The 26,411-nt window shown below is 54.2% G+C and overlaps 1 protein-coding gene across 6 annotated transcripts in view; it reads left to right on the forward strand.

Annotated features, from left to right (window-relative positions):
* Positions 1–25,774, forward strand: part of SEZ6 (seizure related 6 homolog) — a 46,449-nt gene extending 20,675 nt beyond the window's left edge. The window contains exons 2-17 of one of the 6 annotated variants that reach the window (XM_044745514.2): positions 441–1,109; positions 1,551–1,684; positions 11,484–11,679; positions 15,943–16,128; positions 18,879–19,047; positions 19,179–19,345; positions 19,931–20,125; positions 20,366–20,504; positions 20,616–20,812; positions 21,384–21,578; positions 21,984–22,175; positions 22,282–22,479; positions 22,757–22,795; positions 23,041–23,158; positions 23,238–23,340; positions 23,494–25,774. In XM_044745514.2, coding sequence (XP_044601449.1) covers positions 441–1,109; positions 1,551–1,684; positions 11,484–11,679; positions 15,943–16,128; positions 18,879–19,047; positions 19,179–19,345; positions 19,931–20,125; positions 20,366–20,504; positions 20,616–20,812; positions 21,384–21,578; positions 21,984–22,175; positions 22,282–22,479; positions 22,757–22,795; positions 23,041–23,158; positions 23,238–23,340; positions 23,494–23,526 — 2,930 coding nt within the window. In that variant the 3' untranslated portion in view covers positions 23,527–25,774. The remainder of the gene's footprint in view (positions 1–440; positions 1,110–1,550; positions 1,685–11,483; positions 11,680–15,942; positions 16,129–18,878; positions 19,048–19,178; positions 19,346–19,930; positions 20,126–20,365; positions 20,505–20,615; positions 20,813–21,383; positions 21,579–21,983; positions 22,176–22,281; positions 22,480–22,756; positions 22,796–23,040; positions 23,159–23,237; positions 23,341–23,493) is intronic. The other 5 variants (XM_044745515.2, XM_070482692.1, XM_044745516.2 and 2 more) reach the window with 5 other exon arrangements.
* The last annotated feature ends 637 nt before the right edge of the window (positions 25,775–26,411 follow it).

Below are 26,411 nucleotides of genomic sequence, written 5' to 3' on the forward strand. Positions count from 1 at the left end.
GTCGTGTGACTTTGAGCAAGTCACTTCCTTTCCTTGGTCAGTTTTCTCATCCGTAAAATAAGGCCTTTGAGCTACATTAGGGATGGCAGATATTTATTTCTCATGTCAGTCCGAGGTATCAAGCATGGCTGCCTGGAATGCTGTGTTGAGAAGGATTCTGAGGCCGAATCTGAGAACTGCAGGAAACAGCGCAATACTAGATTAGTAATATCTACCTCTGGTGTTGGAGGGGAAAGGGTATCTCATGTGCTATCCTTGAAGTATGTGATATCATCTCACTTCCAGCTGTAAAGTCCTATAGCTCCATGATTCTCAGCAGGGAGCATACTCCCCGAGGCTCTCTGTCAGAAGAGAGATGGATCTCCCACTGTCTGGACCGGGTGTGATGCTGCTTGCTGTGGGGCACGGGGAGAACCTCTGATCATCCGTTATTATTTCAGGACTCTCCTCAGAGGCCCCAACCGTGGGGGAAGGGCAGGCCCCAGGCATTGAGGAGACGGATGGGGAGCTGACAGCGGCCCCTACTCCTGAGCAGCCAGAACGAGGTGTCCACTTCGTCACAACGGCCCCTACCCTGAAGCTGCTCAACCACCACCCACTGCTCGAGGAATTCCTACAAGAGGGGCTGGAGAGGGGCGAGGAGGAGCTGAGGCCGGCACTGCCCTTCCAGCCTGACCCACCTACGCCATTCACCCCAAGTCCCCTTCCCCGCCTGGCCAACCAGGACAACCGCCCAGTCTTCACCAGCCCTACTCCTTCCATGGCAGCAGCTCCCACTCAGCCCCAGTCCAGGGAAGGACCCTGGAGCCTGGAGCCAGAGCCCCCTGTGCTTCGTATCACAGCTCTCTTACCTCCAGGGCTCAGCGTGGCAGTGCCCACCCCAGGCCCAGGGGAGAGGCCCAACACAACACCCCCTAGCAGAGCGTGGACTCCAACCTCAGAGGGTCCTGGAGATATGGGGAGGCCATGGGATCCAGAGATCACATCCCAGCACACAGGGCTGGGGATCGAGGGGACCATCACCACATCTACAGCTTCAGGGGACGATGAGGAGACCACCACCACCACCACCATCATTACTACCACCATCACCACAGTCCAGCCACCAGGTCAGCTATTTGCTGGCTTGCAGATCTGGAAATGGGGATGGGGGAGCTCCCGGGTCCCTAAATTCCTCTCTCTTTGTCACCTCAAGGCAGGCTTTGGCACCAAGGGCCAGCCTGCAGGAGGCATGTGGATTGGAACCAGATAGACCTGGGTTCAAATCCTAACTGGAAGCAACTACAACAGACCCTAGGAATTCTATTTAACCTCTCTAAGCCTCGTCTGTAAAATGGTGATAAGAAGACCTACCTCATGCAACCATTGTGAGAACTGAGATAAGACTGACATAGTAGGTGCTCAAGAAAAGGTAGTCCCCTTCTTTCAACAGAGGAATAGGCATCCCAAGAGGTTGGCTTCACCACACACACACACACACACAGGCCAGCCTGAGTTGGACCCACATCTCCAGAGCTGATCTTAGCCTTCTGTCTCCTCCTGCCTCCCAGGCGCTTGTAGCTGGAATTTCTCAGGCCCAGAGGGCTCTCTGGACTCCCCCACAGGCCCCGGCTCACCCCCTGATGTCAGCCTGGACTGTTTCTACTACATCTCTGTCTACCCTGGCTACGGTGTGGAAATCAAGGTGAGTGACCTGGATCCAGCAGGGGAAAAGCTGGGGCTAGTGTGTTACCTTTCCAAAAAGGCACCGGCTATGCGGGGAGGTAGGGATGCTCAGGGGCATCAGTCAGAGGGGAGCCTAGGGCTAGGGATGGACAATGGGCCTAAAAGATGGTCGGATTCTGCCCTGTGCACCAAAGAGTAAAGAGGCTACTGCTCCCACTCAGCAATGCCCTAAGCTGAGAGGGGCTGGGGCAGGGGGGCAGGCTGTCCATCCTCTTCCCCCCGGGGTTTGATCAGGGACACAGAAGATCCTGAGGAGGGGGCTCTCACCTCAGATGGACAGGGAATTGGATGAGTGTCTGAATCTGCGTGGCTGAGTTAAGAGAACTCAGGGCTGCCTATTTGGGCATGAGAGAGACGTGGATCCTCATTCACTCATTTATTCACTCACTCATTCCTTTGGGAAATACTCCCTGAGCAGCCACTCTGGGCCAGGCTCTGTGCTGGCTCCTGGGATGCGGAAGTGGGGAAGGCAGACATGGCTGCACCATCGGAGAGATGACCAGCTGGTGGGGGAGTCACAGCCCCAGCCTCTCTGTGCCATCTCATCCCTCTTAATCCTAAAACTCTCTTAATCCCAAAACCTGAGCCTGCAGGTCCTCATGAATGTCCCACAGGCTCCTCAACCTCCACATGTCCCAAACCCAATTCTTCCTTTTTCTTCACCCAACCTGCTTGCCACCCCACTCTTGTCCTTAGAGACTGACTGCAACTAATCAGAAACCCAGAGCAAGGCCACCCCAGGGCAATGTGGATGGCGTCCCTGGAGCTGTGCAATGTGAGGTCACCTTGACGCATCTCTCTCCCTCCTCCCCAGTCCCATCAACTCATGCCCAAGTTCTATCACCATGACACTCCCTAAAACTCAGATCTGCCTGCTTCACTCCATCCCCACAACCACCACCGGTCCAGCCTCCACCATCCTTCCCCCGGCTGATGCAGTGGCCACCTCACTGGTCACCCCACTCATGCCTGCCCCCTACTGTCCCTCCTCCATCTACACTGCAGTCATTTTTCTCAAATTAAATCAGTCCTACCCCCCCCCCCCCCACACACACACACACACCTCCCCAGGGGCCTCTGAATCAAGGCCAGTCCCTCTGGGCCCATCTCTAGCCACTTCCTCTCTTGTTCTCTACTCCCCTTTCCACTGAACAGCTTGCAGCTAACTGAAAGGGCTAAGCTCGCTTTCCCCACAAGCTCTAATTGCACATGCTGGTCCCCCTGCCTAGAAGAGCTGTCCTACTATCCCCACCCCCAGGATTCAACCCCAGCATCACTTTCTCTGGGAATTCTCTCCTGATCCCCAAAGCCTGGGGCATCCCCCATTCTAGCTTTTATCTCTCAGCCTTCCATAGGTCTGTTTATAGCTGTCCACCTCCCCAGCTGGACTGTGAGCTCTTTGAGTGGAGGGCCCAGAATGGGTTCTCATAGACTGAGTGAATGAATGGACAAAAGAATGGAGGAAAGAAGGAATGAAGTAACATTTGACCTGGATCTGGGAGGAAAGGCACTCAGCCCAGTTGAGGGAATCAGGCAGGCAACCGCAGAACAGGGAAAGGGGCAGAGGAGGAGTCCACGGAACAGGGCAGCGCTGTCTGCTCCCCACCCATTGCAAAGCCCCTGGATCTGGGCCTGGAGCCAGAGACACCTGTCCTGGAGCAGTGCCCCCAGCCCTCCTCTCTGCGGATGTCAGGTCCAGGTCTCTGAGCCAGGTCCTGCAAGGGGGGGCCCTCTCCCACCACTAATGGGCCCCTCCCCTTCTTCCTATAACTGTTTGCTCCTTCTCTGCCAAGCCCGTGCCCCTCACTCTGGGATGACTGGGAGGGTAATTAGGAACAGCCACCCGCCCCCCAAGCCATTAGCACTCAGTGCCGCTTAATTAAGGTAATTAATGTAAAATCATCACCTAATGATTTAGGTGAGAGATGGCACCGGCTGTGGCTCACCAAGTGGAAGGCGCCAGCTGCAGGTGTGGAGAAGGGGGTGGGAGGGGGCAGATGCAAGACTGGATGCCCCCCTGCAGGTACAGGCTGGCTCCACCTGCCCCTCAAGCCTACTAACCCTGCTGAAGCCCACTAGGCCAGGTTGGGCTCAGTCCTGGTACTCTCCACATTAGAACAAGAGGCTGGCTCTGCCTGCCCCGGCCCTGGCCCAGGCACAAGCCCCACCCTGGATGCCCACCCCCTCACATAAGCCCTGTGTCTGTTGTCTGGTGCTGCCACATTTTTTTCATCAGAATGCAAAAGCCGTTACCAGGCAACCTTGAGATGAAGACCTGCCACAGCCCTGGATTGCTGTCAGGAAATGTGGCAGGCAGATGCTGGCCCCACCCTCTGCCTCACCACAATGTGGCAGAGTCCCTGGGGACCCTGTCAGCCCTGATGGCCTGAGATAGAGTCAGGCCATGGCAGGAGAAGGAGGGAAGGGACAGAATCAGCCAGGGCAGAAGCAGGATTTAAGGTTCTTTTCCTTCCAGGGTCAGTTCTGGTGACCTTTACTCCTATCTAGGCCCCCTGGCATCACCACACAGACCCCTTGGGGACCTGAAGAATAACACACTGCAGACCAATACCCAGTGGATAGCTGGAAAACTGAGGCCAGCAAGGAAAAGGAACTGCCTAAGGTCACTCAGTTAACCATTAACTCATGTTTTTTGATGAGTGAAATTTGTTCTGTAAATGTAAATTGAGCAATTACTATGTGCCAGGCTCTGTGCTGGACACTGGAGACACACTTCAGCTAGTGGAGCAGACAGAAATCATAAACAATGACCATAGACTGCTCAGTGCTTTTGGGGATGGTGGTAGGAAGCACAGGAGGCCGTGGAAATTCCAGGATGGGCCATGCTCTGCCAGCGTGGGAGGTCAGAGAATGCTGGAGATGCTGATACCTGCTCTGAGGCCAGAAGGATGAGAGGCCGTCAGCCAAGCCTGGGCGAGGAGGGGCAGGTATGGCAGACTGGCCCTTGAAGGCTACCCGGGCAGTTGTGGACAGGTAACTTTATTGCATAGAAGCAGGAGGTGAGCTTAAGGGCTTCTGGATCATACTCCTGCCAGAGGCCAGACCTTAGAGCAGTGCCCTCCTGTCCAGGGCTGGCAGTTGAGCCAGGCCATGGTGGGCATTGGGCGGGGGATGGGTGAGACAGCTGGAAGACCTAGAAGGCTGCCCACTGCTCCTGCAGGCTGAGAGACAGGGTTGTTGCTTCTCCCCATGGTGGGGAAGCCCCTGTCTGCCCCTCCATGAACTCACAGGAATGGCTCAGTGTAGGTGGATGGGATGGAACCCAGGCAAGGGGGATGGGAGGAGCCATGGGAGGAGAGTAGCATGTTAAGGACCCACAAATTACACCCCTGCACAGGTCAGCCTGCACCATGCTGATCCCTTGCCATGTGACCAGAGCCCTGGCTAAGTCGGGGGCCCTGGGCAAGACCCTCTCAATTCCCTTTTCATGAGGAACAGCCTCAAGAGTTCCAGAATCCCTAGCTCTCCATGGCTTAGACCACAGCCCCTCATAATCTGCTTGGTCCCCTGTCCCCCACCTCCCTTCAGGAGGCTGCAGCTATTTGTGCTCTGAGGCTGAGGGTCTGAACCACCCACAGGGAGGAGGCAGGTCAGGCCCTCCATGATCAGAGGAGGCTTGCCTGTTTAAACTTGGGGACAGGCAGTGGGCGAGGCTCTTTCTTGAGAGATCCAAAGAAGCCCCTTCAGGATGAGTGAGCATGAGTCCCACGGCCCATGCGGGTGCCATCCCCTCTCCCAGCAGCCTTTCTGGGCCTGGCGCATGCCTCTCACTGCACTTGGCATTCCAAGAGCCTTCCCACTGCCAGCCTCTATCTTGGCTTGGCTGTTCTCTGTACCATCTGGAGGCTGGGCACAGCTGCCCACAGTCCCTGCCCTAGTGCCCCAGGTGGCCCCATTGGAATACAGCTCTCCCATGCCAGGCCAGCTGCCAATCTGATAGTCAGAATACCTTGCCCTTCTAGGCCAGGTGAGGACCAGGCCTGATGTGGACACCAGGAGTAGGGTGGTAGGTCAGTGGGGTGAGATTTCTGGGCAACCTCCTCTTCCCTGGCTCCTGGAAGGCCCATCTGAGGGGGTCACAGTGGTTCAGGCAGGTCTAGCCTCATGGATTTAGGCCCCTCTCCCCATCCCTACCCCATAAGGATTTGTGGATGAGCATCAGTTCAGACAAGAGCACGGAGGCTGTCACGTAGGACTGGGGTTCCAGTCCTGGCTCTGCAACCCAGCTCTTGGTGACCAGGCTAGGACCATGGCCTTGTCTGGCCTCAGTTTCCCTCTCTGTAAAAGGAGATTGAACCAATTAATGCAGAAGGCCCCTCCCAGCCAGTCCCTCCTAGCGTGGCTCCTTTTCTGGGTTCAGGAAGCTCCCTCATAGGCCAGACTGGGAAGTGGCACCTCAGGCCCTTGACCCTGCTTCCCAGCAGCTGCAGAACCTGGGCCAGGGAGAGGGCAGCTCCAAGGTACAGTGCCTCCCAGGTAGAACCTGGCAGATCTGAGGGTGAAGTGGGTCTGCAGCCAGCTGTCACCATGGCAAATCTAGGGTTTTTGCAGGGTGGGGCCCAGGTCTCCCCAACAAAGAGGACTGCTAATGCTGTGCCCACTCTGTGCTTTGCCCCTTATAGGCAGGCTCTAACTTAACCCCATGAGGTGGGTACAATCATCCCATCTCACAGACGAAATTGGGGTTCAGAGAGGTCATGTGACTTGCCCAAGGCTCTTTTAACCAGTCAGTGATGGAGCTGGGATTTGATCCCAGGATTCAAGAGCCCCTGTTCTTCCCCCGGCCTAGCAGATTGGTCTGGGTGTGGCAAATCCAAAGAGGGAGTTCAGCTGGGGACAATTGGGGCTCCACCTGCAACCCTTTTGTCAGCCCAGTCCTGCCTGCTCCTGTAGGACACCCACCTGGAATTCTCTCAATTTGGGGAGGGGCCTTGGATGCTGTGCCTGAAGACAAACCACTGGACCAGGAATCAGAAGTCCTGGCCTGGAGTCCTGGCTTTGCCTGGATTTACTGTGTGACCCAAAGAGGAGCTCTCAACTTCTCTGATTACAAGGGCCTCTTATCTGTGGAGTGGAAGTAAACATGGTCTGCCCTGCCTCCCTTATTGAGGTTTTGTGAGATCCAAGAGGATAATGTGTGTGAAAGAGCTTTGAAAACTATAAAGGGCCTCGTGGGAAAAATTGTGATTATACTACTGTTGGAGTGAGGGAGCATGCGAATGTAAGGGAGCACATGTATGTGAGGGCACACACATGCCAGGACATGTGTTTGAGGGAGCTGTATGCATGCAAGTGAGCCTATGTCAGTGTACACACATGGGTGTTGGTGACCAGGAGAGTGTAGTGGAGCAGGGGCTGAGGTCAGCTTCTTGGGGTGGGGGGCTCAGGTGCTGGGAGTAGGGCTCGCACACAAGAGTTATCCTTGAGCTCATCTGCCTATGTGGGGTTGTACTCAGGTGACTGTGTGCAAAGACTTGTGGCACCATCCCACCTATGAGTCACACCATTTAGGGCATGTTCTGGAGACTTGACTAGCAGCTTCCATGGGGACAGACAGGCCAGGCAAGGCTGATGGTCTGGGGTTTGGCAGAGGGCAAACTGAATCCTCCCTACCTCCCATCGAGGAAGGAGTCAGCCCCCTCAAAGTGGCTATATTTCCTTCCTTGAACTGACCCCATGGTTTGCTGGAAGCTGGGCAGTGTTAGACAGCCCAGGGTCCTGTGGGAATTGTCCTCAGCTCTCTCTGCTTCTGTCTCCCCTCTCCCCAGCCCAGCCCCCAGCTTCCCTCTTGTCACTGGCCAGGGGTGTGAGAAGACAGCCCTCGTGAGCAGAGCTGACATTTCAATCTGTCTCCCAAGCTCTTCGGATGCCAGCAAATTGCATCAAGACTTCATCACCCCCCCTTGTCAAACACCCAGCCCTGTCTGGCCCCTGTCAGGCTTGGCCCTCAAACAAGTGACAAATTACATTCCAGCTACTGCAGTGGCTTGCAAGTGGGTGCTTGAAACCCAAGGGACCAGAGCTGCACAGATAGCCTCTGGCTGACAACAGGGTGCCTTCTGGACGTGAGCCCCAGGTAACACGTGCCCACTCCATTCCACACTCTCCTCGCAACCCTTACCACTTGAGGGGGCCATGCCTTCCCCAGATCAGAGGGGCCCAGAAGTCTCAGCTCTCGGTTTTCCCAGCTTTCTGGGCTTCTGGAGGAAAGGATGGCTGGTGAGAAAGTAACTCTCAACATCTTGAAAAAAGCCAGTCCAGGCCAAGATCCACCTCTCTGCTAAACCTGGTGGGCCTAGGGCCAGGGAATAAAGATATCTGGAAGTCTGTCTGCAGGTGACACCAACATGAGGTTGGGAGGGAAGGAGTTGCCTTTGCCTCCAGCAAGGCAAGACTCTGCTACTTACCACCACCTACTACTACTTTTAAGGCTACTTTTGCAAGTTCCTTAGGCTCTCTGAGCCTCTGTTTACTTATGTGGATTTTACCACCTACCTTATAGAATTGTGGTGAGGATGAAGTAATATCCGTAGATAGTACAAGGCTTGACACATTGTAGGTGTTCTATAAATGGTCATTGTCGCTATTGCTGCTGCTGTTGTTGCACTGCTGCTCCTTCTGCTGGCAAAGCAGGAGGGTCAGGAGCTGGAAGCTAGAGGTCAAAAGGGTGTTTATGGGAACTAGGAAAAATGCTACATTCTTTTCTACTTCTCTGCCTTTGCTTCCTAGAAATTTCCCTGCACTGAGGTCCTCCCTCCCTCCTCCTCCCAGTCCCGCCCCTTCAAGGCGCTCTCAGACCACCTGCTACGTGCAGTGCACTCTCCCTGAGCCGGCAACCCTTCCACTCCCCTGTGGAGGGTTCCTGCTGCACGCATTCAGCGCCACTTGCGGCAGAATTATATGCCGCCTGGCATCTCTCGGTAATTACAGATTCCACGTGTGTGAGTCTTGTTTGCCCAACTCCAGAATCACAGAATCTCCAAGTTTGAAGGGATCTCATCCAGCCTCCGCCTGCCGCAGGAATCCCCTGAGGAACGTCCCCGGCAGATGGTCAGGCAGCCTCCACCCAAACGTGCCCCAGTGGGGAGGCGGGGAGCTCCTCACAGAAGGGAGGCACTTCTGCCCCAGCACCTGCCTTGAGCTCTCTCTTCAGCCCCAAAGACCCATCAGGTCTTTTCTCCCAGGCAGCAGAGTCCCCAGAGCACCTACAGTCTGCTCTCAGCACCCACAGTGTGAGGGGCTCAGAGCCTAGCATGGCTGTCTCCTTGGACCTGGCTGGGTTCAGCATCCTCTGTGCTTCTCAGCTCGCAGGAATCCAGCGAGGAATGTACCTCCAGTCACCCACACATTCATTCTGTCCACATATATTTATTGAGACTGGCCAGTGAAGAGGGCATCATGATCCAAAATGCCACCTTGGGATTTAATAGAGAGATGGGTAGAGGATGGGGGGAGAGCCCGAAGCAAAGGAACTGACTGGCCTGGCTTGAGAGGCAGAAGATGGTGGCTCTGAGATCTACAAGAATGACCAGCTTCATCAGGAGAGCAAGAAGGGAAGGCATTCCCTGTGTAGAGTCCTAAGTGTGTAAATGCCCAGAGGGGTGGAAATAAGTGGTCAGCTGTGGCTTCAGTGAAGGAAAATGAGGCTGGCAAAGCCACTGGGGCCAACCATGAGCTGGGAAGTTTGGACCTTGTCCTCTCGGCAATCTGAAGCTACCAACAGGGTTTGGGTGGAAGAGAGAAATGATCCAATCTGAGATAGCCAGGGCCGGTAGATGAGTTAGAATGGGAGGAATGAAGGCCATTCTCCAGGTGAAAAACAATGGTCAGGGGACAATCAGAGCCAAGACAGTGACAAAGGGATAGAGAGGAGAAACCAACTGGAATATCTGACAGGCAAGATTGGGAAGGATTTGGTGACGAACTGGATGCCACTTAACTAGCCCAGGTGGTTAACCCTTGAAGGCCCTGCCTCAGAGCAACATGGTAGGGACCTTGGAGACCATGCAGATCAGTGCTTCCGAATTACCCAGGGATCTTGTTAAAATGTAGACTGTAATTTAGTAGATCAGAGAGGGTCTGAGATTCTGCATTTCTTTTTTTTTTCCCCTGTGGTGAGGAAGAGTCATCCTGAGCTAACATCTGTTGCCAATCATCCTCTTTTTTTGCTTGAGGAAGATGAGCCCTGAGCTAACATCTGTGCCAATCTTCCTCTATTTTGTATGTGGGTCGCCACCATGGCATGGCTGACAAGTGGTGGAGGTCCGCCCCCGGGATCCAAATCCACGAACTCTGGGCTGCCAAAGTGGAGTGTGCCAAACTTAAACATTACACCCCTGGGGCAGCCCAAGATTCTGCATTTCTTATAAGCTCCCAGGTGATGCTGATGCTGCTGGTCCAGGGACCACATTTTGAGTAGCAAAAACCTATACTAGGCCCTTTTATAAGATGAGGAAACTGAGGCTTGATGTAGTCAGCATACTTCTCCAAGATCACATGGTTAGGATGAGGTCTCAGATCTCTGGAGTCCCAATCCAATGCTCCTTGTACCAAGTTCACACTGCCACTTCCCATCTGGACAGAGTTCATTGCTGTCCAATTCTTGTTTGACTGAATGGAGGCATGGGGTGCAGAAGGATGCTCCAGGGATTTAGGGCCTGAGGATTGAGGTGGTGACAGAGGGGCCTGTGACAGAGGGAAGGATTGGAAAGAAAGGCCCAGAGAAGAGAGAATAGAATTGTGGCTGGCGCGTGAAGGGGCATGGTGTAAGACCAGGCTGAGCAGTCAGCAGGGCCCAAGTTGGGCAGGGCCTTGAGGGCCACAGCAAGCAGTCTGGACCAGATACTATGGGCTTTCTGGGCTCACAGAAGTGCCATGGAGGATTTAAACAAGGAAACACCATAATCAGCAACAGGTTGGGGCTATTAGCTGGCTGCAGTTTGGAGAATATTGGGCTAAGCCCTGTAGACAAGGAGGCCACCCAGAAGGCTGCTGCCATGATCTGAGTTGAGCAATAGTAGTGAAAGCTGGGGAAGTGGCAGTAAGGGTGAAGACTAGTGGACAGATTTGGGGTCCAGTTGTCAGGACTGAATGACTGACTGGATGTGGGGTATGAAGGAGGAGGCAAGATGCCAGTTCCTGAGTTGGACACACAGGTGGATGGTGAGGTCATTCCCTGAGATGGGGAACCTGAGGAGCTGCTGGCTGGGGGAAGAGGGTGGCTCAGTGTGAGGCAGGCTGGGTGTGAGGTGCCCATGAGGCATCGAACAGGGGATGTCTAGGGGAAGCTGGGCACATAGGTCTGGTGCTTAAGACCTCACATTGCTAGCCAGGCCCTTAGACACCATCTAATTCAACATACCTACTCCATCCCCACTTTACAGATGGGAAAACTGAGCCCAAAGAAATAAAGGGACAGGAAGCAGCTGGTGTAGCTGAAAAGCTTTGGAGACAAAGAGACACGCTTACAAATCCCAGTTCTGCTAATAATCTCTATGTGACCTCGGATAATTTACTTAACATCTCTGAACTTTGGGTCCCATCTTGCAGGGTTCCTAGGAAGATAAAATGAGCCCCTCCTGCACTAAGGTGCTCAGCTCAGGACTTGGGGGCTGCAATGCCCAAGTGGCACTAAGGACTAGCCATGCCCAGGGCTTGCAGAAGCCTGAGGGCAGCAGGGCTCAGTCAGCAGGAAGAAGGCTGACTGCTCTGCTTTGCTCGGTCTATTCCACCTGCAGGTCCTGAACATCAGCCTCCAGGAAGGGGAAACGGTGACTGTGGAGGGCCTGGGGGGGCCCGACCCACTGCCCCTGGCCAACCAGTCTTTCCTGCTGAGGGGCCAAGTCATCCGCAGCCCCACCCACCAAGCAGCCCTGAGGTTCCAGAGCCTCCCACCACCTGCTGGGCCTGGCACCTTCCATTTCCACTACCAAGGTAGGCCTGAGGGAAGAACCAGCCCAGACTGGCTGTCCTCCTGGGGGTCTCTGGTGTTATTACAGCCTGGGGGGAACAGGGAGAGGCTACTAACATACAGCAGAGGTGCCCAGTGAAGCTCTGTACAACTGGAGGTGAGTATTGCACATCTGACACCCCCAGGGCCTTCCCTCCTCCACCTACCACACTGCAGAGAACTCGTCTCGAAGGGGGACTGACCCAGGACCAGGTAGCCCAGGTGTGCCCATTGCCACTGATTCATTCATTCAGTCACTAAACTTTTCCTGGGCGTCGACTCTTTGCCAGGCCTGTGCAGGACACTGGCAATATCAAGACGAACCAGCCAAGTCATTGCCCTCAAGGAGTTCAGAATGTCAGGGAGAGGCAGACACTTAAACAAGCAATAATGATAGAAGCCCTTTCCCCAAATGCAAGGGGGTCGAGGTCAAAGGGGCTTGACAATGACCATCTCAATGTCCTTAGCTACCAGTCTGGCCTTCCTGAACTGCCTCACCCACCCTGGCCCTGGCCCTGGCCCATGCCCCAATCAGCTCAGAACACTTCCGGAAATAGGGAAGTGGCATGATGTAATGGGAAAATCACAGACTCAGGAGATGGGTAGATCTGTGTTTGAATCTCCTTCCCCACTGGCTGTTGACTTTGGACAGCTCATTTGACCTCCCTAACTCTCCTCTTCCTCAGCTATAAGATGAAACCAAAACACCTACTACACAAAGCCATGATGAGGATGAAACAAAATGGTGCATGTCAAGAGCTTAGCACATGCTCTGTGAAGCAACTAATGTTAAAGAGCTGGCAGACTGGGGAAGGGAGGAACCAGGGCTTGGGACTCCACCGTCTCTCATCAGCATCCTCCTGGCCCCCCTTTCACAAGCAAAGTCCTCTTGATCCCTTGTACTGCTGCAACAGGGTAACCAGTTCAGTTTGGGGAGTGCTAATGGGGAAATAATTGGCGTGAACAATTACGAGATTGCCTTGCATTGTCACGGACCACTTCTGCAGCCCTGCGGGGTGCCACAGCCAGGGAGGACAGGCATTCCTCTAAGGATGGGGATGCTTGGAACCCACCTAAGGAGCACTGGCCCCTGCCTGGCCTCTCCACCCTAACTCGGGGAGCAGTCTGGTGTGGGAGCAGGAAGCCTGGCGGTGGGCAGGGCCTGGTCAAGGGCTTGACAGAGGCAGGGGCCAGCTGAGGCAAGGGTGAGTGTCTAGGCGGCCCGGCCAGCCTCCCTAATGGCTCATCAATCCTCCCTAGCAGCGGGCATAATTTCACGCCATGGTAACCTCTCTTGCTGCAAATTCCTTTGTACAAAACCCCGGACCTCCTCTCTGTTGGGTCAGACAAAGGTGGCTGAAAGGCAGTGGGTTGGAGTCCCCGCAAGGGGTGCAGACCCCAAAGAGGGGCTGGGAAAGCTGGCCCAATCCTGCCTCCTTCTCGGCTCCCAGAAGCCCTCCCTCCGCAGCCCAGTTTTTGTCAATGATCAGCTCTTTCCTTAATGAGTGTAATTCCCCTAATTATAGGCTGTAATTAGCCCTGATCCCAGAGATGGGAACAGGAAGAGCGTGTGCTCACACGCGCTTCTCCCTGGGCTTGAGAAAAAGGGTGCCAGAAGAGGGGATAGGGGGCCTAGCCCCCACACCCCTGCTGGAACTGTCCGAGATAGTGTTGGAGGTCACAAGGATGGGCCCCCACAAGGGCCTCATCTGTAGAACCAAGTCCCAGCTCCCCTCGCACAGCCTCAGGCAGGGTGAGGAGGCAGAGGGCCCTGCCAGGCACCCCCGCCTCCCTCCTGAGAATTCCTGGCACTAAACTTGGCCCCAGAAACAGAAGCCAGTGAGAAAATAGCTCGACAGATTGCAATGGTGCAGGCTCCCCAAATGGTCGTCATGGCAACAGGAGGAAGCTCGTCCTGGGAAGTGGCATTTTACCCACCATGGAGTCTGGGGGCTTCATCATCTGCCCCCAGCTTCCTGCTCTCATCTCATCCCAGCCCAATTTCCTAATCTGTGAAATGGGGGACCTCTCTTCCCAGAGTGGTGATAAAGACTTACCTGGAATGGGGCCGGCCCTGTGGCCGAATGGTTAATTTCACGCGCTCTGCTTCTGTGGCCCAGGGTTTCACGGGTTCGAATCCTGGGCGCAGACATGGCACCGCTCATCAGGCTACGCTGAGGCGGCATCCCACATGCCACAACTAGAAGGACTCACAACTAAAAATGCACAACTATGTACTGGGGGGCTTTGGGGAGAAAAAGGAAAAATAAAATCTTTAAAAAAAAAAACTCACTGGGAAGATGTAAGTAGCCCAAGTGCTGAGCATGACATTTGGCTCATGGCCTAGACCTCCCGGGGTGTCACCCCCTCCACTCTGGGTAGAGTACCCCAGACCCTTTTCCCCATCCCACCCTGGCCTGGGGTCTCTCCTAGACCATTGGGAGTGGCTGTCCTCAACCACCACCCAAGGCAGCCTTGTCTATTACTCTCGGGTTTCTCTGACTCCTGAGCCCAGGTTTCTACTTCACCTGGAGGAGCAGGTGAGGGAGGGGAGATGGAAAACAAGTGGGTTCTAGAGCCAGGAACTTCAAGTGACCACTCTGCCACTCACGGGCTGTGTGATCGGGGCAAGTCTCTCAGTCTCTCTGAACCTTAGTTTTCCTCATCTGAAAGTGAGTTAATAACCACTACCTTGCCTTCCTTCCTCCCAGCATATTATAGACATCAAGTAAGAAGAGTGTGAAGGCATTTTAGAAGCTGGAAGGTGCATGCAGATGTGAAGTGCTTTTATTAATCAAGATCACAAACAATACAGCAGGCTGGTACTGTGCCAGGCACTGGATAAATGTCCTCTCACTTAACATCTCATGTAGCACTGGATGCAATACTCTAAATGGGTGGGTAAACAAGGAAACTGAGGCACAGAGAAGTTAGGTAACTTGCCCAAGGTGGCACAGCAAGTAGAGGAACCTGTATTCAAACTCAGGCAGTCTGACCCCACAGCCCACCTCCTAAACACTGCCCTGTACTGCCTGCCAATCACAAGTAACCACTCATTGGCCGTTCTCTTAAGAACCCTCTGAGAGAGGGAAGAGTAGGAGTCATCCTTCTCCTTTCGCAGACCTGGAAACCAAGGCCAGGACAGGTGAAAATCACAAAACTTGTTTCTGGAGCCTCATCTGCCCAGAGGCAGCTCCTTTTTCTATTCACACAAAGGCACACGGAGGCTAGCAGAGTCCCCACCTGGACCTCTTCTGATCTACCTAGTGCCATCACTAAGGTTGGGCCCCTCCCACCAAGACTCAGGGGTGGTTTCCCAGTCGAGACAGTCTCCATCCCTCCCACCACCCCCACGGGTTTTTAGACTCTGTAGCCCAAGCCTTCGCTCATCCTCTCTCCTTGACCCCTCCAGGCCTTCTTCCCCACCTCTCGGACCAAGCCATTACTCCTATTTTTAGGTAACACCCCAGCTTGGCCCCAGGTTAGGCTTTGCCAGGTTGTTTTGTAGGATTTGCTGCCACCATTTGGTCATACTTGGAATGACAATCCACAAAGTTACAAAGTTCCCCAGGGCAACTGGTTCCTCCCCCAACTTCCATGAAGGCACGCCCAGGCTCCCCACCCTCACCCCATCCTGTTTTTAGAAGTCCACAGCCCTTACCATCAAGCTTTTTAGCATTTCTCAATGAACATTGGGAAAGCTTTTATTGTCTTATTTCAATCCTTCCTGCTGTAATTCATATTTGTCCCCATAGGAAAAATAATATCAATACTTTACATCAATATAGGCTTTTCACTATTTCAAGTGCTTTCACATCTATAAGTCATTCCATAAAAATTTCTTGAAGATGTACTATCAGCTTGGTTCCAGGCATACCAAGCTGAATAAAATACTATCCCATTTATTCTCATAATAACCCTGTAGGTGGGCTGGCATTTTGAACTTCAATTAACAAATAGGGAAACTAGGACTCAGAAAGGTTAAGCAATGTGCCTAAAGTGTCAGGAAGCTTGGACCAGACCCAAGCCTCCTCACTTCCAGCTCTGTGCTTGCTCCACTAACCAGCCCGGGCTGCTGGGAATATCACTGGCACCTTTTGAGGAGGGGATCAGAGTCTTTTCCGAAGTCCTGATGCTTCCTCTGGCCCCAACTGACACTTCCAGGCAGGCTGGGCAGGGCTCCTTTGCCTGGCTATGACTCAGCCCTCCAAAACACACACACGGTGTCACCCATTCTCTCTCTGCAGCCTATCTCCTGAGCTGCCACTTTCCCCGACGTCCAGCTTATGGAGCTGTGACTGTCACCAGCCTCCACCCAGGAGGCAGCGCCCACTTCCACTGTGCCACTGGCTACCAGCTGAAGGGTGCCAGGTTCCTTACCTGTCTCAACGCCACCCAGCCCTTCTGGGATTCCCAGGAGCCTGTCTGCATTGGTGAGTGGCCCCAGGGGACTCAATGCTGAACAGAGGAGTAGGTGGGGGGCTCTTCTCTCTGTTGCTGTCTGGCACCTTCATTTGCTCTCCATAAGGAAGCCAGGAAATGGCCACACACCTCAGTAGCATTCATCCGACCCACACTTATTGAGCACATACAATATGGAGGCGTTACAGGTACACAGAGCTGAGTTAAACAGGGACTGCACCCAAAGAGCCCACACTTTCAAGAAATAGGGGAAGAAGAAAGCACATGAGTCATCAACTTCCAGAATAGGAAGTAAAAAGTACCAAGGAAGAGACATAAAGTGACCTGGGAGGAGAGGAAGCAATCATTCTTAGCTGGGTATTTAGAAGGCTTCCTGGAGGAAGTGGCATTGAAGGTTTGACATTTCAATAGAAGAAACAACATGGGCAGTGACACGGAGGTGAGAAGGTGAGGGAGTGTTTAGGGACACAGGAAACAGCCAGGTTTGGCTGAGCCTGAGACATGTGGAGGGGGCAGTGGGAGGGCCTCGAAAGTCAGGCCAAGACACTGAGTAGGGCACTGTTGAAGTTTTCTGGAAGAGAAGGGAGGAGCTCAGAACTAATCCTCAGGAGAGCCAGCAGGGTAGTGTCCGGAGGGTGGGAGACCAGCCAGGCAAGAGGGTTTGAACTTAGTGACTTTGGGAGCGGAGAAGTGGGAAGAGGTTTCCGAGACACTGATGAGGGAGAGGGGGAAAGTGGAAGGAGACTCCCAGGTTCTGGTCTGGGATGACCAGGGAGTCTGGGACTGCTGCCAGTGGAGAGGGGCTTGCTGGCAGAAGGGAGATGGAGTGTTTAGTTTTCAGTATGAAAGGCAGCTTGGCCCTTTTTCCTTTCTTTTCTTTAGCTTGGGCTTTTATTTATTTATTTATTTATTTTTTTGAGGAAGATTAGCCCTGAGCTAACATCTGCTGCCAATCCTCCTCTTTTTGCTGAGGAAGACTGGCCCCGAACTAACACTGTGCCCATCTTCCTCTACTTTATATGTGGGACGCCTACTACAGCATGGCTTGCCAAGCAGTGCTTAAGTCCACACCTGGGAACCGGCGAACCCCGGGCCACCAAAGCAGAATGTGCAAACTTAACGGCTGCACCACTGAGCTGGCCCCTAGCTTGGGCTCTAAACCTTATTTCATTCTATATGCTCTTCCTGGGTGCCAGGCACAAGTAGAAGTGAATAAGGCAGACGTGGTCTCTGCCCTCAGGGAGCTCTCTGTCTAGCGGGAAGACTGGTAAGCAGCTGAGCAAGTTCAGTGCAGACAGTGCTGTGATGGGGTAAACTCAGGGTGCAGTGGGGATCCAAGGAGGGGAGAGCTGCTCCCAAATGAGGAAGGAAGCAAGGAAGGCTTCTCAAGGAGAAGGCATGGAAGCGTTACAAGAACGTTTGTTCAGGGAAGGGGCGTGGAGTCCTGGAACAGCATATGCAAAGGTGTGGAAGCATGAAGCAGCATGCTATAGCGAGGACATGTGAGGCGTGCCTGAAGAAGAGGGTACGTGAGGAGGGCTGAAGCTGAGTCAAGAAAGAGTCGGGTTCATAAAGGGCTTGAATGCCATCTTGAGTTTGGACTCTATCCAGAGGGTAATAGGGAGCCACTGAGGAATTTAAGCAAAGGATGGGGCATGATCAGATTTGAAAGGCAGTTCCATTCTGAGACCAAGCAGAAAGATGGGTCTGCCCTCTACGCAGAGAAGCAGAGAAGAAACTCACCACAATCCCTCCTCAGGAGCTTTATTAGGTTAAAATATTCTGCTGTTTTGAACATTTGGAGACAAAGGCACTGTGTATTAGCCACAGCAGCCTGGTCCCTGGGAAGTGGCAGGGTCCAGAGCTGTGTGTCCAGGAGAGGAAAGCGCTGCCTGGAACCAGCCACACTCCTCTTGCCTGAGACCCCTTCTCTGGCAGCTCTTAACTGCCAGGAGCATGTGGCCAAGTAACCCAGCAGTCCTCAGTGATGGGGATGGGCGAGCTGCTCAGCCCCACCTCGGAAAGAGAGGACAGTCCCAGGCCGGAGGGGCAAGTGCTGGAAAGGTCCTAAGGGGTCAGCTCAGGAACTACAGCGGCAGTGATGCTATTTTAGAAAGTGTTCGAGGCTGTCTCCAGGCTAGATATGTCTGCTTAGGGCACAAGATTTGGAGGTGGAAGGCATGCACACCAGATGTTTGTCACCCCTGATCTAGTCCAACCCTCTTTCTTACATTCACTCACTCATTTTATTCAATAAGCACTGAATACCAACTCTGTGCCTGGCCTGAAAAGATCTGGCTCCTGCCCCAGGGGGTCCTAGTTAAGGGACAGATCCAAACAATAACTGGTTTTAGGAAAGAGGCATGAGGTGGAGGTAGCAGATACCCCAGAAGGTTGGAGCCCTGAGTAAGGGGCTTTAATAAAGTCCAAATGGGGGGAGTCAGGGGAGGCCTCCCAGAGGAGTCAGTAGAGAAAGTGACTCACCCAGGGCCATACAGCTAGGCAGTGGGAGAGCTACCAGTCAAGGGAATTGCTCATGAATAGTTCCAGAGGTGTGAAAGGTCAGGAGGTAGGATTCTGGACTCCAGGCTGCCTGGAGCTGCAGGATCACAGGGGCAAAGGATTGACCTTCAGGACCACGAAGGCAAAGATCCCTGCTGCCCCATGCGGAGAGGACAGAGCTGGGATGGGCTGGAAGGCTTGTGGGGCTGTCCAGGATGCAGCCAGGGGCCCCACCCACAGTCCTGCCACTGTCTCGCAGCTGCCTGCGGTGGAGTGATCCGCAATGCCACCACTGGCCGTGTCGTCTCCCCGGGCTTCCCGGGCAACTACAGCAGCAACCTCACCTGCCACTGGCTGCTGGAGGCTCCTGAGGGCCAGCGGCTACACTTGCACTTTGAGAAGGTTTCCCTGGCAGAGGATGATGACAGGTGAGGCGATGTCCCGCTGGGATGGGAGGGCCTGGCCTGGTAACACCTGCTGGAGGGACAGTACCCAAGCCTGGGGCCACACCCCACCTGGGTCAGCAACCAGCCACACAGCTGCTGCTCTCCTGGCCCAGGCTCATCATCCGCAATGGGGACAACGTGGAGGCCCCACCCGTGTACGATTCCTATGAGGTGGAGTACCTGCCAATTGAGGGCCTGCTCAGCTCTGGCCGACACTTCTTTGTGGAGCTCAGTACTGACAGCAGTGGGGCAGCTGCGGGCATGGCCTTGCGCTATGAGGGTAAGCCTGCTGGGGCCTATCCAGGGGCGGGGGGGCTTGGGCGGGGGACTTGAGCCTGGGGTCTCTTCTCTCACATCCCCTGCGTCTCCGCCTGCATTCCAACTTGGCTTTTGCTCACCTAGCACTTAGGCCCCTCTCCTTGACCCTCCCTTCAAGTCCAGGATTCCTACCCCGTCTTTGCAGGAGACTCCTGCCTCAACCCAGGCCCTCCGGTCCAAGAGAGTAATTTCTCTAGAGTTCAAAGAGCAAAAAAGGCCTCAATTCTTAGGGAAAGAGAATTGCTGCAAGAGACATTCTAGAACCACTCATGCATGCATGCATTCATTAATTCATTCAAATAAACATTTATTAAGCACCCTCTTGTACTAAGCACAAAACTAGGTGCTGGGAACACAATGGTGATCAAGAGGGCCTCCTGAGCATAATAAGGATGGATGCTCTGGCTGTCCCTGGCCCATGCGCCAAGCCCAGGACATGTGTTCACAGTCAGGAAGAGAAAGGCCTTGGGGCGAGAAGTAGGAGGACATCTGCCCCCCGTGTTTGCCCCTGTCGAGGCTGAGCTGGGCTGGGCCCTGTGGTTTACAGCCTTCCAGCAGGGCCACTGCTATGAGCCCTTTGTCAAATACGGCAACTTCAGCAGCAGCGCACCCTCCTACCCTGTGGGTACCACTGTGGAGTTCAGCTGTGACCCTGGCTACACCCTGGAGCAGGGCTCCATCATCATTGAGTGCGTTGACCCCCACGATCCTCAGTGGAATGAGACAGAGCCGGCCTGTCGAGGTCAGTAGGCCCCAGTGGATGGGCCTGCCAGGGGCAGGAAGCAGGGTGGGCACCAGGGAGCCAGCAGCAGAGCTTGGGGCCACAGAGGCCCTGTGACATCTGTGATTCGAGCTTCCCCCGAGGAGGAGGTGGGAGTTCCTAGCAATGGGTAGGCACTGCTGTGGGCAGGTGGCAGCCCCAGGACATGGCACTGGGGGGAACGCAGATGGGACGCGCCTCCCGGGCCTGCCTACCTTCCAGCCGTGTGCAGTGGGGAGATCACAGACTCGGCCGGCGTGGTGCTCTCCCCTAACTGGCCGGAGCCCTACGGCCGTGGGCAGGACTGCATCTGGGGCGTGCATGTGGAGGAGGACAAGCGCATCATGCTGGACGTCCGAGTGTGAGTGCCCGCTAGGCTAGGCCAAGCCAACTCCTGAGCTCTGGGGACATCTCTTGCCCAGCCCATCCTGGGGCCCCCAGGCCTACTCTCCCTGACAGTCCTCCTCCACAGGCTGCGCATAGGTCCTGGTGATGTACTTACCTTCTACGATGGGGATGACTTGACAGCCCGGGTCCTGGGCCAGTACTCAGGACCCCGTGGCCACTTCAAGCTCTTTACCTCCATGGCTGACGTCACCATCCAGTTCCAGTCAGACCCCGGGGCATCGGTGCTGGGTTATCAGCAGGGCTTTGTCATCCACTTCTTTGGTGAGCTTGCCCCCGCCCTGCCCTGCTGCCTGGGGGAGAACACAGACCCAGAGAGGCCTGAGTGCTCTTATCTGACAGGGGAGAGCAGGAAAAGCTCCAGGTATCACCTGAAGGAAGATGCTCTCCATCTTCCCTAAGGGCCCAATGACAGAAGGGGAGCCTTCAAATGCAGCAAGAGGGATTGGGGCAGGCAGCAGGAAGAACTTCATAACAAAAATAGGGAACTAAAGAAAAGTGTCGGTTTCTATCTTTCCGACAATCTTTAATAGAAGTAACAACTTTCCCCACCCTACCTGGCCCCTCTCTCAGGAGGGAGGAACAAGCCAACGTGCCTTTGGAAGTAAGGCCAAAGCCTACTACTAGATGATAACCCTGGAATCTAGGAGACAGAACAATGTCAGGGACAGGCAAGGAGGGGGCTGTGAGCAGAGAGGAATGAATCACTGAGCCTGCCCAGGACTAAGCCCGGGACAAACTGGTAGGAGCCAGAGTGCCCTAAGGGGAAAGGAGGCTAGCACAGCTGCTTTGGTGCTGGCTGAGAACCTGCATCTTGCTGCCCCTGTGCCCCTAGAGGTTCCCCGCAATGACACGTGTCCGGAGCTACCTGAGATCCCCAATGGCTGGAAGAGCCCGTCACAGCCTGAGCTGGTGCACGGCACTGTCATCACTTACCAGTGCTACCCCGGCTACCAGGTGGTGGGATCCAGTGTCCTCATGTGCCAGTGGGACCTAACCTGGAGTGAGGACCTGCCCTCCTGTCAGAGAGGTGAGTACCTCTTCCCCATGTTCCCCTCCCCAACACAACCTAAAAGCCTCTTTCCTGGATTCTGAACCAGACTTCAGCTGTTATTACCCAGTATCCTTGAAGTTCCTTCGCTTCTCATAGCCTCAGTTTCCTCATCTGTGGAATGGGATAATACCTTTTCATAGGGTTATCCACCAAGTACTCCAAGTATTTCATTCCTGGTAGATGGCCAATCAATGTTTGTTGACTGTGATGCATGGGAAGGGGTCAGATGAGGGGATACTCCAGCAAATTGGCAGGGAGAGAAAAATAGGCAGTAGAGCCATATGGGATGAAGAATTTGGCTGGCTTGGAACAAAGCCATGGTGGACTGGCTTTTGTTGAGCTCTACTTGGTCTACTTCCCCCCATCACCTGCTACCCATAGTGACTTCCTGCCATGACCCTGGGGACGTGGAACACAGCCGACGCCTCATATCTAGCCCCAAGTTTCCTGTGGGGGCCACTGTGCAGTATATCTGTGACCAGGGTTTTGTGCTGACGGGTAGTGCCATCCTCACCTGCCATGACCGCCAAGCGAGCACCCCCAAGTGGAGCGACCGGGCCCCCAAATGCCTCCGTAAGTGTCAAATGGGTAGGAGGGGGAGCCTTTGGTGGCAGATAAAATATGCTGCCTCCGGAGGCTAGGGGCCTGGCATCCTCACTGGGATCTGACTGCTTTGCAGTGGAACAGCTCAAGCCGTGCCATGGCCTCAGCGCCCCTGAAAATGGTGCCCGCAGTCCTGAGAAGCGGCTACACCCAGCGGGAGCTACTGTGCACTTCTCATGTGCCCCTGGCTACGTGCTAAAAGGCCAGGCCAGCATCAAGTGTGTGCCCGGGCACCCCTCACACTGGAGTGACCCCCCACCCATCTGTAGGGCTGGTGAGTGCTCCGCCACCCCCAGAAGCCCTGCCTGGCCCATAGGGCTGCTCTGGCAAAGATGTCAAATGTTGAGAACCAGAACCCCCAGCCCACACCCCCTTCATCTTACCTTTGGTCTCCCCAGTGTCTGCCAGATCCTTCTGACCTGGTGACACCAAGACAAAGGCTGGGGTGGGCTCTCCTTGGACAAATCCTTCCCATGATCAGCCCGCTCCCAGGCTTAGTGGTTTGGTCCGTTGGGCTCACCACTGCCCTTGGCCCTCCCCTCTTGTTCCAGCCTCTCTGGATGGGTTCTACAGCGGCCGCAACCTGGATGGTGAGCCCCCTTGAGGCCAGGGAAGTAGTCTCCCTGCCCTTGGTTCTCACAGCTCCCAGGCCATGGGTTCCCCAAGGAGGGAGGACAGAGAAAGAGAGGTCCGGGACTAGCAAGGCAAAAAGCTCCTTCCCTGCCCCCAGCCAGCTAGAGGGAGCTAGTGGCCAGATGTCCCTGGGCAGAGGTGAAAGGATGTGAGCTCCAGGTGACAGGGACCTCTGCCCTAATCCCACCCTCTGTATTTTCAGTTGCCAAGGCGCCTGCTGCCTCCAGCACTCTGGATGCTGCCCACATTGCAGCTGCCATCTTCTTGCCTCTGGTGGCGATGACACTCTTGGTGGGGGGGGTGTACCTCTACTTCTCCAGGTGAGTCTGGCTTCCCTTCCTGACCTGCATACCTGACTCACCCCAGCACTCCCGACTCACAGGCTTCTCTGCCCTGTAGGCTCCAGGGGAAAAGTCCCCTGCAGCTGCCCCGGACAAGACCCCGCCCCTACGACCGCATCACCGTGGAGTCAGCGTTTGACAATCCGACTTATGAGACTGGAGTAAGTACCCATGCCAGCCTTGATGGCCCAATTCTATACTCCCTTGGGCAGGTACATATGAGGGTCCTGCCACGCCCTCTCACTCTTTCCCTTTTCCTTGGGAAGGTGGATTATGGGCTGGCAAACCTTATACAAGTTTCCAACTCCCAGCAGTCTCTTTCCTTTGCAGGAGACGAGAGAATATGAAGTCTCCATCTAGGTGGAGGCAATCTGGAGAAGCCAGCTCAGCCATGCATCATAGCCTAGCAGCAGAGCCAGCTTCCTGCTGTCCCTCCACTTCCTGTACATACCACCTGGGAAGAGACATCACCAATCTCTCAAGAAGTTGTGCCCTTCCCCACCTGCAGAGCCCACCAAGGCCTATTTTCTTGGTACCACTGCCCACTTGAGGCCCTTCTTTGGGTCCAGGTCAGGGAGCATATGCCTCTGGGAAGAACATAGCAGGAGCACATGCTTCAAGAACCAGCATTCTCTTGACCCTCCTTCATGCCCTGGACCTCTAGCCTGAAATTGGCAGGCAGAGTGGGAGCACCTCTCTCCACGTGACCACTATCCAGCCCTGGCACATAGCACCCTGGAGTAGGGTTAACTTGATGGTGGCAGAAACTATGCCAGGGTGCTCCGCACAGGGCCATCACCAATGGCCAAAACTGCTCTCAACAATGACCTATGGGGAATCCTGACATGCTGACATCAGCTCCCTGGGGAGGTCTCAAGTCTTTCCCTAAGGCCCCAGGAATGGACAGTTCTGCCTCTTGTCCCTTCCCCATAGAGGCAATAAATATAAGGGATCCTAAGGGGTTTAGGGACCCTACCCCAAGCTCAGGTTGGGCTTCCCTTCATGCTCCACACCAAAGCAGGCCACCCCACTGCTTCCCTGGCAGCCCTCACCCTGAGGAGAGGGAGACCTTCCCCTGATGTCAATCTGGATGTTACAAACATCCTCTTTCCCACTAGTCCCTCCTCCAATCCAAACCACTTGCCAGGTTCCCTTCCTGTCCACTGTGTTTTGGGATAACGGAAGTGGGCAGTCATAGTTGGAGAGGAGCAGAGATCCAAGGGCCCAGGAATTTGGCATGGAACAGGGGGTCAGAGAGCCCCAGGGAGAGGCCCAGGAGCTGGCTGCAGGCCATTTTGTACATGTAATGTATTATGTGGGGTCTGGGCACCAGCCAGAGAACAATCTTCTATTTCTGTTGTTTCCTTATTAAAATGGTGTTTTTGAAAAAAACAAGCAATGGCCAGGTGGATGGTGCTTTCTTGGAGGGAAGAGAGGTGGGAGATAAATGGGATGTGGACTTCAGGACTAGAAGGCATGCTGGACCCACCAACTGATCATCCCTGGATTTTATAAAAAACTAGTTACATGCAGGTGCTGTAGGAACCACTGTCCGAATAAGGTCAGTGTTACAGATGGCAGGTGAAATGAGAGGCCCAAATGGCTGGTGCCACCAGGGTATGGGAGCCCAGGAACCCAACTGCTTATCTGCCCAATGCCCCATTTCCTCCTCTGTGCCAGGTTCAGAAGTACGAACTGGCAAACTCCCAAGTCCCTTCTCAATGTCACTGTATTGCTGACAAGGCCAAGGAAGCCTGATGCATCTCTCTTTCCCCTTCTTTCCCAGCTAGCAAGGCTCAGGAAATGGGAATAGGAATCAGAGACTGAACGCCTGAACATGAGGCCCTAGTCTGTCTTGGCCTCAGAGAACATCCAAACTGTCAGGAGGAGGGGCAATGCAGCTTAGGGGCTTGGCTCCTCTTTTAGCAAAAGCCCTGGGCTCCGGCAAGAGGTGGCTGGAGAGGGTTTGTTTAAGTTTGCCAGAATTGGTCCCTCTCAGTCCCTATGGCCCCCAGCAACTCCTAAGATGAAATGTTTGCCCAGCCTTGGTCCCCAGCAAGCACATCCATGCTTAGAGGTGTGCTCTGCATGGCTGCTGTCCAGAGTAAGAGCAAGAGGCAGGCAACAGGGAGGTATGGGAACTCAGAAGCCAGAGGAAAAAAATCCCTAAAGGAAATAATAGCAGCAACCAGCACATTCTGCTTCTGCAGTCTTCCAACAGGGAGATCTTGACTACTCATGGCTGTCCACCTCCTGGCTCTAGCACAGGCCACCTTGAAAGATGGAGAGGCTCCAATCTATGCGGAGTGCAGTGCCTAGATTAGCCAGAAGAGGTCACTTCTGAAGGCATCTGCATCCCACCTGCTCTCCTCAATCCCCCTTGAACATCCTGGGCTGGAGCTCTCCAAGGTGGCACCAACTCCTGGCCCCGCGGGGATGACCTCACCCTCCAAGTTTCAAGAAGAAAGTGTGTGGAGTGATTGGTTCCCCTGGCACTTGTCAACAGAGTCAAGTATTATTCTCCTCATTAGCCCACCGCCCGCTCCTGTTCTCAACTGGAAATGATGGTGTTGATTAAAGTAAAACCTTGCTCGTTGGGCATGTGCCAATGGCTTACTTATCTGCCCCATAAAGCCTTCGGGCTGACACAGCAGCACAGCTGGGCCCTGAGCAGTAGGAAGGACACCAGTGAGAGAGGGCACGTGAGCTTCCAACTTTTGAGGACCTATGGCATGAAATAAAGCCCCAGAAGAGATGAGGTCTAGCCACTTCCATACATCTAGTTCAGCCCTCCTCACTCTGACGGCCACATCTCTGGTCCATAGCCACTAAGATTTCTTGTTTGCTGAGGCTAGTAGACGGCAGAGAGCGATCAATTTACATGACATTCTCCCTCCCCAATCAAAAAGGCCCATGACCTTATCATTCTTCCAAAGCACCAGGAGGATAATCAGAAAAGTCAGAAAAACAGAAACCTAAGACTACACACTGACATCCTCACCCTATCTAACCCATCCTCCTTACTATCCCAAAAGAAGGAGCAGCAACAACTTCTCATAGGCACTTAAGACAGTGTCCTGGCCCGGGAATCAAGAAATGTTTCATTCCTAGGTCTGCCATAAAGTCACCATGTTAACTAGGCAAATAACTGCTCCTCTCTGTGCATGTGCAAATGAGGAGGATTAATACAGATGGTCTAAGCTCTTTCCAGTTTTACGCTTCTAAGAATGCT

Source organism: Equus asinus, chromosome 13, assembly GCF_041296235.1.
Source record: "Equus asinus isolate D_3611 breed Donkey chromosome 13, EquAss-T2T_v2, whole genome shotgun sequence".
NCBI lineage: Eukaryota > Metazoa > Chordata > Mammalia > Perissodactyla > Equidae > Equus > Equus asinus.